The sequence below is a fragment of the Hyla sarda genome, chromosome 2, assembly GCF_029499605.1.
Source record: "Hyla sarda isolate aHylSar1 chromosome 2, aHylSar1.hap1, whole genome shotgun sequence".
Lineage (NCBI taxonomy): Eukaryota > Metazoa > Chordata > Amphibia > Anura > Hylidae > Hyla > Hyla sarda.
The window spans coordinates 514,247,803-514,260,661 of NC_079190.1; the positions used below are offsets into that span (position 1 = coordinate 514,247,803).

The 12,859-nt window shown below is 42.3% G+C and overlaps 1 protein-coding gene across 3 annotated transcripts in view; it reads left to right on the top strand.

The window, feature by feature from the left end:
* CASR (calcium sensing receptor) overlaps positions 1–11,057 on the top strand; it is a 262,212-nt gene extending 251,155 nt beyond the window's left edge. For all 3 annotated transcript variants that reach the window (XM_056559968.1, XM_056559967.1, XM_056559969.1), the window contains exons 6-7: positions 4,870–4,993; positions 7,770–11,057. In XM_056559968.1, coding sequence (XP_056415943.1) covers positions 4,870–4,993; positions 7,770–9,178 — 1,533 coding nt within the window. In that variant the 3' untranslated portion in view covers positions 9,179–11,057. The remainder of the gene's footprint in view (positions 1–4,869; positions 4,994–7,769) is intronic.
* The last annotated feature ends 1,802 nt before the right edge of the window (positions 11,058–12,859 follow it).

The window sequence follows — 12,859 nt, forward strand, 5'->3', positions numbered from 1 at the left end:
ACAGACCATGGCGCAAAAAATGAGCCCTCATACTGCCCCATATACGGAAAAATTAGAAAGTTATAGGGGGTTAAAATAGGGCAATTTCAAACATACTAATTTTGTTAAAATGATTTGAGATTTTTTTTAAAGCGGTACAATTATAGAAAAGCAAATATCATGGGGATCATTTTAATTGTATTGACCCACAGAATAAAGAAAACACGTCAATTTTACCGGAAAGTGTACAGCGTGAAAACAAAACCTTTCAAAATTTGCTAAATTGCTGTTTTCTTTTCAATTTTCCCACATACATAATATTTGTTTGGTTGCGCCGTATATTTTATGGTAAAATAAGTGATGTCATTACAATGTACAATTGGTGGCACAAAAAACAAGCCCTCATATGGGTCTGTGGATGGAAATATTAAAGAGTTAGGATTTTTAGAAGGCGAGGAGGAAAAAACAAAAATGCAAAAATAAAATTGGTCTGGTCCTTAAGGGGTTAAACTCACCTGGGGTAAGTAACAAGTAAGGGCAATATAAAAATCACACCTGAAAGCAGATAAAAAGGAGAGAAGTTCACTTAGTCTTTGCATTGTGTGTCTGTGTGCGCCACACTAAGCATGGACAACAGAAAGAGGAGAAGAGAACGGTCTGAGGACTTGAGAACCAAAATTGTGGAAAAATATCAACAATCTCCAGGTTACAAGTCCATCTCCAGAGATCTAGATTTGTCTTTGTCCACAGTGCGCAACATTATCAAGAAGTTTGTAACCCATGGCCCTGTAGATAATCTCCCTGGGCGTGGACGGAAGAGAAAAACTGATGAAAGGTGTCACCGCAGGATAGTCCAGATGGTGGATAAGCAGCCCCAAACAAGTTCCAAAGATATTCAAGCTGTCCTGCAGACTCAGGGAGCATCAGTGTCAGCGCGAACTATCCGTCCACATTTAAATGAAATAAAACACTATGGAGGAGACCCAGGAGGACCCCACTATGGAGGAGACCCAGGAGGACCCCACTATGGAGGAGACCCAGGAGGACCCTACTATGGAGGAGACCCAGGAGGACCCCACTATGGAGGAGACCCAGGAGGACCCCACTATGGTGGAGACCCAGGAGGACCCCACTATGGAGGAGACCCAGGAGGACCCCACTATGGAGGAGACCGAGGAGGACCCCACTATGGAGGAGACCCAGGAGGACCCCGCTATGGAGGAGACCCAGGAGGTCCCCACTGCTGACACAGAGACAGAAAAAAGCAAGACTACATTTTACCAAACTTTACTTGAGTAACCAAAATCCTTCTAGGAAAATGTCTTGTGGACAGATGAGACCAAGATAGAGCTTTTTGGTAAAGCAAATCATTCTACTGTTTACCGAAAATGGAATGAGGCCTACAAAGAAAAGAACACAGGACCTACAGTGACATATGGGGGAGGTCAGTGATGTTTTGGGTTGTTTTGCTGCCTCTGGCACTGGGGGCCTTGAATGTGTACAAGACATCATGAAATCTGAGGATTACCAATGGATTTTGGGTCGCACTGTACAGCCCAGTGTCAGAAAGCTGGGTTTGTGTCCGAGATCTTGGGTCTTCCAGCAGGACAATGACCCCAAACATACGTCAAAAAGCCCCAGAAATGGATGATAACAAAGTGCTGGAGAGTTCTGAAGTGTCAGCAATGAGTCCAGATCTAAATCCCATTGATCACCTGTGGTGAGATCTTAAAATTACTGTTGGGAAAAGACGCCGTCCAATAAGAGACCTGGAGCAGTTTGTAAAGGAAGAGTGGTCCAACATTCCGGCTGAGAGGTATAAGAAGCTTATTGATGGTTATAGGAAGAGTGCTCCAACATTCCGGCTGAGAGGTGTAAGAAGCTTATTGATGGTTATAGGAAGAATGGTCCAACATTCCGGCTGAGAGGTGTAAGAAGCTTATTGATGCTTATAGGAAGAGTGGTCCAACATTCCGGCTGAGAGGTGTAAGAAGCTTATTGATGGTTATAGGAAGAGTGGTCCAACATTCTGGCTGAGAGGTGTAAGAAGCTTATTGATGTTATAGGAAGAGTGGTCCAACATTCCGGCTGAGAGGTGTAAGAAGCTTATTGATGGTTATAGGAAGAGTGCTCCAACATTCTGGCTGAGAGGTGTAAGAAGCTTATTGATGTTATAGGAAGAGTGGTCCAACATTCCGGCTGAGAAGTGTAAGAAGCTTATTGATGTTATAGGAAGAGTGGTCCAACATTCCGGCTGAGAGGTGTAAGAAGCTTATTGATGGTTATAGGAAGAGTGGTCCAACATTCCGGCTGAGAGGTGTAAGAAGCTTATTGATGGTTATAGGAAGACACTGATTTCACTTATTTTTTCCAAAGGGTGGGCAACCAAATATTAAGTTATGGGGCCAATAATTTTGTCCAGACCATTTTTGGAGTTTGGTGACATTATGTCCAATTTGCTTTTTTTCCTCCTTTTTTGGTTTAGTTCCAATACACACAAAGGGAATAAACATGTGTATAGCAAAACGTGTTACTGCAATATATATATACAGAGGAGAGGAGATCTATATATATATATACAGAGGAGAAGAGATCTATATATATATATACAGAGCAGAGGAGATCTATATATATATATATACAGAGGAGAGGAGATCTATATATATATATATATATACAAAGGGAATAAACATGTGTATGGCAAAACCTGTGTTACTGCAATCCTTTCCTGTGAGAAATACTTCATTTTCTAGAAAAATTTCAGGGGCGCCAACATTTACAGCCATGACTGTAATATATATATAATATATATATACTGTGTATATGTATATATATATATATATATATATATATATATATATATATATGTAAAAGAAATGTCCGCAGCACACACGTATTCGTGAAAAATCTAATGGTGGTTTATTCCATCAGAAAAACATGAGTGTAGAGAACAACGTTTCAACCAGCTGTCCTGGTCTTTTTCAAGCTCAGCTTGAAAAAGACCAGGAGAGCTGGTTGAAACGTTGTTCTCTACACTCATGTTTTTCTGATGGAATAAACCACCATTTGATTTTTCACGAATACGTGTGTGCTGCGGACATTTCTTCTATTTTGCATATGGGTCTCTGACCAAGGTCCGGTCTCTGCGTGCACCACTGCATAATTTTCTTGGTCTGGATAGTGCTGCTTCCCTCCTGTGTATATATATATATATATATATATATATATATATATATATATATACACACATATATATATATATATATATATATATATTTAGTACAGACCAAAAGTTTGGAACCTTCTCATTCAAAGAGTTTTCTTTATTTTCATGACTATGAATATTGTAGATTCGCACTGAAGGCATCAAAACTCTGAATGATCACATGTGGAATTATAGACATAACTAAAAAGTGTCAAACAACTGAAAATCTGTCCTATTCTAGGTTCTTCCTCTGATTCCCGCTTCGCCCTCTCTTGGATTCTCTTGATGATCTGTAGTCACCTGAAATGTTCTCCAACAGTCTTGAAGGAGTTCCCATGATGCTTAGCACTTGTTGGCCCTTTTGCTTTCATTGGGTTCAGGTCCGGTGACTGTGGAGGTCAGGTCATCTGGGGCCGCACCCATCACTCTCCTTCTTGGTCAAATAGTCCTTACACAGCCTGGAGGGGGTTGGGGTCATTGTCCTGTTGAAAATAAATGATGGTCCAACTAAACACAAACCGGATGGAATAGCAGCCGCTGCAAGATGCTGTGGTAGACATACTGGGTCAGTATGCATTCAATTTGGAATAAATCCCCAACAGTGTCACTAGCAGATCTTCTACCATGAAGGCCTCACACAGTCTCCTCTGTTGTTCTAGAGATGTGTCTGCTCTAGAACTCTGTGCGGCATTGACCTGCTCTCTAATCTGAGCTGCTGGTAACCATTTCTGAGATTGCTGGTGACTCGGATGACCTTATCCTCCGCAGCAGAGGTGACTCTTGGTCGTCCTTTCCTGGGGCTCCGCATGTCAGCCAGTTTCTTTGTAGCTCTTAATGGTTTTTGTGACTGCACTTGGGGACACTTCCCACCTAGAATATGACATATTTTCAGTTGTTTAACACTTTTTTGTTATGTCTATAATTCCACATGTGTTAATTCAAAGTTTTGATGCCTTCAGTGTGAATCTACAATATTCATAGTCATGAAAATAAAGAAAACTCTGTGAATGAGAAGGTGCATCCAAACTTTTGGTCTGTACTGTGTATGTATATATATATATATATATATATATATATATATATATATATACATGTATGTGTGTGTGTGTGTAATCTGAAATGTAATCTGTATATATATATATATATATATATATATATATATATTCTGTATATATCTGTATAAATATATAAAATCTGCATATATATATATATATATATATATAATCTGTATATTTTTCATTTAAATATATAATGTCCAACGAAAGTAACAAGTGATCCATCCGATCAATACAAAAGTGCAACGTTTCAACCTACACAATGAGGTCTTTTTCAAGCATTGTGTCGGTTGAAACGTTGCACTTTTGTATTGACCGGATGGTTTCATATTTTTATATTTGGATCGCTGGAGTACCGCTTTCTATGTTTTATGGATAGATTTTATATATGTGTATATATATATATATATATATATATATATATATATATATATATATATATAATCTGTATTTATGTAAAACACACACATGCCATCCTTTGAAAGATAATCCCTCACAAATATACGGGGTTGTACTTTGGGTGCACACTAGAGTATATGTAGTGCCCATATAGTGTATATGGACCTGGCCATGTATTACAGTTTTCAAAATAATAACAATTATTATAATTTTTTATTTTTATTTTACCAGGTCCCATTTTCAAACTGCAGTCGAATCTGCCAGGAGGGCACTCGGAAGGGCATCATTGAAGGGGAGCCCACCTGCTGCTTTATCTGTGAGGACTGTCCAGATGGGGAGTACTCTGACGAGACAGGCAAGTCACTGGAATGGAGATCATTGGTCACGGCGTACATTACCTCAGAAACCTTATTTAAGCTAATAAGAAGTTTATTTGGCTTCTTTCCATTAATAAGGATTTGATTCATTTGCATTGTTATGGTTCTCCTAGTGGCAGAACTTTGTATCTGCACCTAAACTGATGCTCTTTTTCTCTTGTAAATATCTGCTGCTATACTATTTTATTTACAGTGCGGATCAAAAGTTTGGGCACCCCAGGTAAAAATTTGTATTAATGCGCATAAAGAAGCCAAGGAAAGATGGAAAAATCTCCAAAAGGCATCAAATTACAGATTAGACATTCTTATAATATGTCAACAAAAGTTACATTTTATTTCCATCATTTACACTTTCAAAATAACAGAAAACAAAAAAATGGAGTCTGCAAAAGTTTGGGCACCCTGCAGAGTTAATATCTTGTACTGCCCCCTTTGGCAAGTATCACAGCTTGTAAACACTTTTTGTAGCCAGCCAAGAGTCTTTCAATTCTTGTTTGAGGTATCTTTGCCCCTTCTTCCTACAAAAGTCTTCCAGTTCTTTTAGATTTCTGGGCTGTCTGTCACGCACAGCTCTTTTAAGGGCTATCCACAGATTTTCAATTATGTTGAGTTCAGGAGATTGTGAAGACCATGGCAAAACCTTCAGTTTACTCCTCTTGATGTAATCCCCCGTGGATTTCGAGCTGTGTTTAGGATCATTATCCATTTGTAGAAGCCATCCTCTCTTTAACTTCAGCTTTTTCACAGATGGCATCAAGTTAGCATCCAAAATTTGCTGAAATTTTATTGAATCCATTTTCCTTCTACTTGTGAGATGTTCCCTGTGCCACTGGCTGCAATACAATCCCTAAGCATGATTTTGATCCACCCCCATGCTTAACAGTTGGACAGAGGTTCTTTTCATTAAATTCTGTTCCCCTTCTTCTCCAAACGTACCTTTGCTCATTCCGGCCAAAAAGTTCAATTTTCACCTCATCGGTCCACAGAACTTGTTTCCAAAATGCATCAAGCTTGTCTATATGTTCATTTTCAAAGTTCAAATGCTGATTTTTGTGGTGAGGATGTAGAATAGTTTTTCTTCTGATGACTCTTCCATGAAGACCATATTTGTACAAGTATCTCTTTATAGTGGAATAGTGTACCACAACTCCAGTGTCTGCCAGATCTTTCTGGAGGGATTGTGCAGTTCAAACGTGGGTTTTGAATTGTTTTTCTCACAATCCTGCGAGCTGTTCTGTCTGATATTTTTCTTGGTTTTCCAGATCTTGCTTTAACATCCACTGTTCCTGATGACTGACATTTCTTAATTACATTCCGAACAGAGGATATTGACATCTGAAAATGTTTTGCTATCTTCTTATAGCCTTCTCCAGCTTTGTGAGCGTCAACTATTTTCAGTTTCAGATTTCTAGACAACTGCTTAGAAGAACCCATGGTGCTGATTGTTGGGGAAAGGTCAGATGAGTCTGGGCATTTAAAACCTTTGCGATTGACATCACCTGGTCTTCCCAGATGATGATTGTGAACAATCCATGACACTGGCAGGTCTCAGCTTTCCAAAGGGGGCAGTGCATGCTATAAATTCTGCAGGGTGCCCAAACTTTTGCAGACTCCATTTTTTAGTTTTCTGTTATTTTGATAATGTGTAAGTGTAAATGATGGAAATAAAATGTAACTTTTGTTGACATATTATAGGAATGTCTAATCTGTAATTTGATGCCTTTTGGAGATTTTTCCATCTTTCCTTGGCTTCTTTATGCACATTAATACCTGGGGTGCCCAAACTTTTGATTCCCACTGTATGGTTTAAAGCAGTGTTTTCCAAATGGTGCGCCTCCAGCTGTTTCAAAACTACAACTCTCAGCATGCCTGGACAGCCAAAGGCTGTCTGGGCATGCTGGGAGTTGTAGTTTTGCAACAGCTGGAGACACACCATTTGGAAAACACTGCTTTAAAGGCTATGGTTTGCTTGGCAGCTGGGGTTCTTGTGAGGTTAAAAGTTCTACAAGGTTCCACATCTCTAAATGCTTGTGAAGATATGAAAGCTAAGCTGTGAATGGTTACTATTAGAGTCGAGCGTTCTTTCCAAAAGTTCAGCTCACCGGGCTTGCCAAACTTTCAGAAAGTGTTTGCAGTGAAGAAGTTATTTTATCACAATAAACCACCGAATCCGCTAGTTTACTGTAACATCCTGCTATGCTGAGCACTATTCTCCGATCCAGCATTAAAGGAGTTAATTACCTATGCTCAACAGCTCTAGTTAACGCCTTGTATTGGTATACATTATACAACCATCTATATGGCTGTATATTGTATGCAGTGAAGCAAGTGATAATTACAATCTCGTCGCTGGTCCAGGCCTCTCCTTGTGTAGCCCCGACTCTAGAGATTATGTGGGGGCTGAGATACACAAGAAGAGTCCCGGACCAGCATAGAGATGGTGAGTATGACACTGTATACGTTATAATTCAAACATTGGCAAGAATGTAATTGAGAGAAGGGAGAGGAGAGCATAGAGCTGACAGCCTGCGGCAATGTGCTGTTAAATCAGAAGCAGCACATCCAGCTATGTGAAGGTGAAGGTGGTGCACAGACTCTGCAGCAGCAAAATGATAGGACATTTTTAATAAAGACTATTCTGAAATTTGCTTAACCGTGCATTTACAATCCTTTTTGCAGTACAGATCATTGGTTTTGCTTTGGTAAAATTTTTTTGAATTGTGAGTAATTCCTCTCTTGTTTTTTTTTAATTAGATGCGAGTGCCTGTGAGAAATGTGCCACAGATTATTGGTCCAACGAAAACCACACGTTCTGCATCGCCAAAGAGATAGAGTTCCTATCCTGGACCGAGCCCTTCGGGATAGCCCTGACAATGTTCGCCATCTTGGGAATATGTCTAACGTCCTTTGTCTTTAGCGTCTTCATCAAGTTCCGCAACACTCCTATCGTGAAGGCCACCAACCGCGAGCTCTCATATCTCCTCCTCTTCTCCTTGTTGTGTTGCTTCTCTAGTTCTTTATTTTTTATTGGAGAACCCAAGGACTGGACTTGTCAGCTACGCCAGGCGGCATTTGGTATCAGCTTTGTCCTGTGCATTTCGTGCATCTTGGTGAAGACCAACCGCATCTTGCTTGTGTTTGAGGCCAAGATCCCCACCAGCTTTCAGCGGAAATGGTGGGGCTTAAACCTCCAGTTTCTTCTCGTGTTCCTCTGTACTTTCGTCCAAATTGTGACCTGCATCATCTGGCTTTACACTGCACCCCCCAAGAGTGCTAAAAACCATGAAGATGAGATCATTTTTGTCATATGTAACGAGGGGTCATTGATGGCGCTCGGGTTCCTGATCGGCTATACTTGCCTTCTCGCAGCGATTTGCTTCTTCTTTGCCTTCAAAGCCCGAAAACTGCCGGAAAATTTCAATGAAGCCAAGTTCATCACTTTCAGCATGCTCATATTCTTCATTGTTTGGATCTCCTTCATTCCGGCTTACGTAAGCACCTATGGGAAATACGTCTCAGCTGTTGAGGTCATCGCCATCCTGGCTTCCAGTTTTGGCTTGCTGACATGCATCTTTTTTAATAAAGTCTACATCATCTTGTTTAAACCATCCCGAAACACCATTGAAGAGGTCCGGTGCAGCACGGTAGCTCATGCATTCAAGGTAGCGGCCAGAGCCACTCTGAGGCGTAGCAATGTGTCCCACAAAAGGTCTAACAGCTTGGGAGGGTCTTCAGGTTCCACTCCATCATCTTCCATCAGTAGCAAAAGCAACCACGACGAACACTTCGTAGCAGCAGAACGAGCGAGGAGCTGCAAGCAGAAGGTCAGCTTTGGTAGCGGAACTGTCACTTTGTCTCTCAGCTTTGATGAACCTTCAAAAAACTCTGTGTCCAACAAGGTGTCGAGACCCAAGAACTCGCTGGAGGCAAAAAACAGTGATGACAGTATGTCGAGGCACAAGGCTTTGCTTCCGCTGCAAAATAGCGACGTAGGCAGCGAATCCAGCTTCAGAACAGCCTCCAATATCGAGGAGTCTGAGTCACAGGATTATGGTGGTCAGGCCTACATGGACAAACCTAGTATGGTGGCTTCTTCAATTCAGGATGAGAAACTGAAGAATGATGTTGATGGGTCAATCACAGATAACATGATGAACTCCTAAGAACTAGGAGACGGCCATAGAATTTAACTGATGTATATTCAGTTTTGACCATAAAGGGGTACTCCGCCCCTAGGCATCTTAACCCCTATCCAAAGGATAGGGGATAAGATGTCTGATCGCGGGGGTCCCGCCGCTGGGGACTCCCGCAATCACCCTGCTGCACCCGGCATTCGTTTAGAGCATCGGGTACAGCGCCTGAGCACCGGAGGCTCATGATGTCATGGCCATCACCCCCCTCCCATAGACTTTCATTGAGGGGGCGTGGCAGTGACTGCACGAGCCTCCGCCCCACATTGACAGTCATGGACAGAGCAAAGTTCGCTCCGTGCACCGGATGTCTGGGGTGACGCAGCCGAGATCACAAGGGTCCCAGCGGCGGGACCCCCGCAGTCAGACATCTTATGCCCTATCCTTTGGATAGGGGATATGATGTCTAGGGGCGGAGTACCCCTTCAAAGACAGTCGGTGTTGATCAGAAGACGAAGGATACTCTTTGGAAGCGTTGGTGGATCCTCAGAAGGAACATTCACCAGATTTACCGGAGACTTCTCTCTCCATTTGTGTCTTAATGTTGAATGAACCTGTAGCGTTACGTGCTTTTATCTTGTTTTGGTCACATATCCTTCCCACTGCCAACCATATTCTGGCTCAATGTGATATGTAACTGGATGATCTATCTAGGCCATGGTTTAGTTATGGGTGAAGTATTGTCTTATGATGCCTATAACTGTGTATTGCCCTTTACCACCACCCAGACCAGAACCTCTTCTTGTAGGTGAGTCTTTCTGAAAATTCAGAATAGGATGTATATATATATATGTGGAACTCTATATATGGAAATCTGTTGTCACCCAAGTTATTATGAGATACATATCATAGTCTATGAATCACATGGGGTATTATTTCTATGCTAATTTATTGGTTTGTACATTTCAGGTGGTGTAGTGGTCAGTATTCCTGCCATGCAGTGCTAGGGGTAATTCCAGGGCCACCATCTGCATGGAGTGTGTATGTTCTCCTTAATATTGGCTTCCTCTAGACCAGACTTTGAATATACACTAGTTAAAGGGGTGCTCCGCCCCTAGACATCTTATCCCCTATTCAAAGGATAGGGGATAAGATGTCTGATCGCGGGAGTCCCCGCCGCTGGGAACCCCCGCGATCACACCGCTGCACCCTGCGTTCGTTTAGAGCGTCGGGTGCAGCTCCGGAGGCTCGTGACATCACGATCACGCCTGCTAGTGATGTCACGGTCATGCCCCCTCAATGCAAGTCTATGGGAGGGGACGTGGCCGTGACATCACGAGCCGGGCATGACCATGACTTTTCCAGCCTCTGCCCGGCATCGCCAGTCAATCGGCATGGAGCGAAGTTCGCTCTGTGCATCGGATGTCTGGGGTGCCACAGCCGAAATCGCGGGGATTCCCAGCGGCGGGACCCCCCGTGATCAGACTTCTTATCCCCTATCCTTTGGATAGGGGATAAGATGTCTAGGGGCGGAGTACCCCTTTTACAGATCCCCCTCCCCCAAGCTTCATAGATTCTGACCCATTGAGGACCCAGTTTCCACACTCCTCCGTCTTATTGTTTTTGGAGGAATCTTATCTGCATGCAGAGTGTTGTCGCCTCCCTTTATTTTTTGGTCATGACTCTTCACAGTCAGAAGATCTGATCCTGCACTGAAGAGATCAAACAAGGCCGAAGCCGTTTGTGTTCTTGTGGACCTTCTAATCGTGTGACGCTAAAAACCCTATGGTGTTGTATAAATATTACTGTTCTATATAATGTCCCTCGTAATGCAGCTTGGAGACCCCCCAACGTCTCCTGATTGTTTAGTTCAGCTACATGAAAACATTTAATAAAAACCTTGCTTTATTTTTCTGGTTTTTATTTTGCCTTCCTTCTCCAAGTCTTGATATCACTTTCTCAGATGTGCATCACCGGGAGGAACTAGGAAAGGCCACCAGCTAAGCGCCAATGTCTTACCCCAGAGCTAACCTCCAAATTCATTCACACCCCGGGCCATATGCCAAAATTATCAGATCTTAGACCAGATTCCTGAATTTATTTATTTAGTTCCAGGATGAGACATCTAAGTTATCAGACTTAAATCCAGACCCCTAAATTATCAAACCCCAGACCAGACCCCTAAAATATCAAACCCCAGACCAGACTCCTAAATTATCAAACCCCAGAATGGACCCCTAAATTATCAAACCCCAGAATAGACCCCTAAATTATCAAACCTCAGACCAGACCCCTAAATGATCAAACCCCAGACCCCTAAATTATCAAACCTCAGACCAGACACCTAAATTATCAAACCCCAGACCCCTAAATTATCAAACCTCAGACCAGACCCCTATATTATCAAACCTCCGACTAGACCCCTAAATGATCAAACTCCAGACCAGATCCCTAAATTATCAAACCTCAGACCAGACCCCTAAGTTATCAAACCCCAGACCCTTAAATTATCAAATCTCAGACCAGACCCCTAAATTATCAAACCCCACACCAGACCCCTAAATTATTAAACTTCAGAACAGATCCACAAATTCATTGAGACCTCAGACCCCCAAATTAATAGAGCCCACCCCAGGTAACTAGATGTATTCAGACCATACCCCTAAATTATTAGACCTTAGACCAAACCCCTAAATAAAGCTAAAGCCAAACTTTTCAGGTTGGTGACACACTCCTCACTATACCGACAATCCTTCGATGCGCGAGGTAATACCAGAATCCATTTTTTCAAAGTAAAATTTTTATTAAAGTTTCACAAGAAGATACAGAACAATTCTGTTCCACACCAAGAGAGTGAACAACAGCGTTAACCTGATACATTCTCTGACCATTGGGGTCAAAGTACAAATGGAGAACAATCTAAACATGAGAAAATACAATGGGTCCCTAGGGATCTATACTGTACAATAAGTGGTGGATGTCATTCTTGTGACTACATCTAACACATGGTCAGTCACTTATATCATTCTCTTGCTTCGCTGTAGAAGAGTATCGAACAGGCATAGTTAAGGGGCAGGTGTGGAATGCCATATTAGTCATAAGGACAGTGGTGGTAAGCAGAAAGGAGAAGAAGGAGATAGAGAGAAATAGGAGATAGGAGATAAGAGAAGTTCAGGGGTTAAAGGTAACCAGAATCCATTTTATCAATATAAAAAATGTGGCTGCTATACTTCCTGTGCCGTTAATTTCCTCCTTTATTCTCCCTTTGCCATTTTAAATCCCCCCTCTTTATTACCCCTTGTGCACATCATCCCTCCTCTCTGATCCCCCACTGTACTATTGAATGTCTCACCGGGAGACACAGGCCAGGGGCTCGGCGTCTCAGCATGTCAGACATCCTCTCTGTGACCTCCGGGGCGTTACTCTTCAGTGTGGGCAGCCACCGCTGCTCACTAATGTAAGGTGGCCACAGCCCATGTTGCTGATCTCAAATTGATCTCAAACTTTAAATCAGTGAGCAACGGTGGCTGCTGCTGCAGGACGGGGGATTGCTGTCGACACACTAGTGTGTTGTGGCACCCAGTATGGAAAGCCTTACCCCAAATGATCAGCCCCCAGACCAGACCAGTAAATGATCAGCCCCCAGACCAGACCTGTAAATGATCAGCCCCCAGACCAGTAAATCATCAGCCCACAGACCTCTATATGATCATC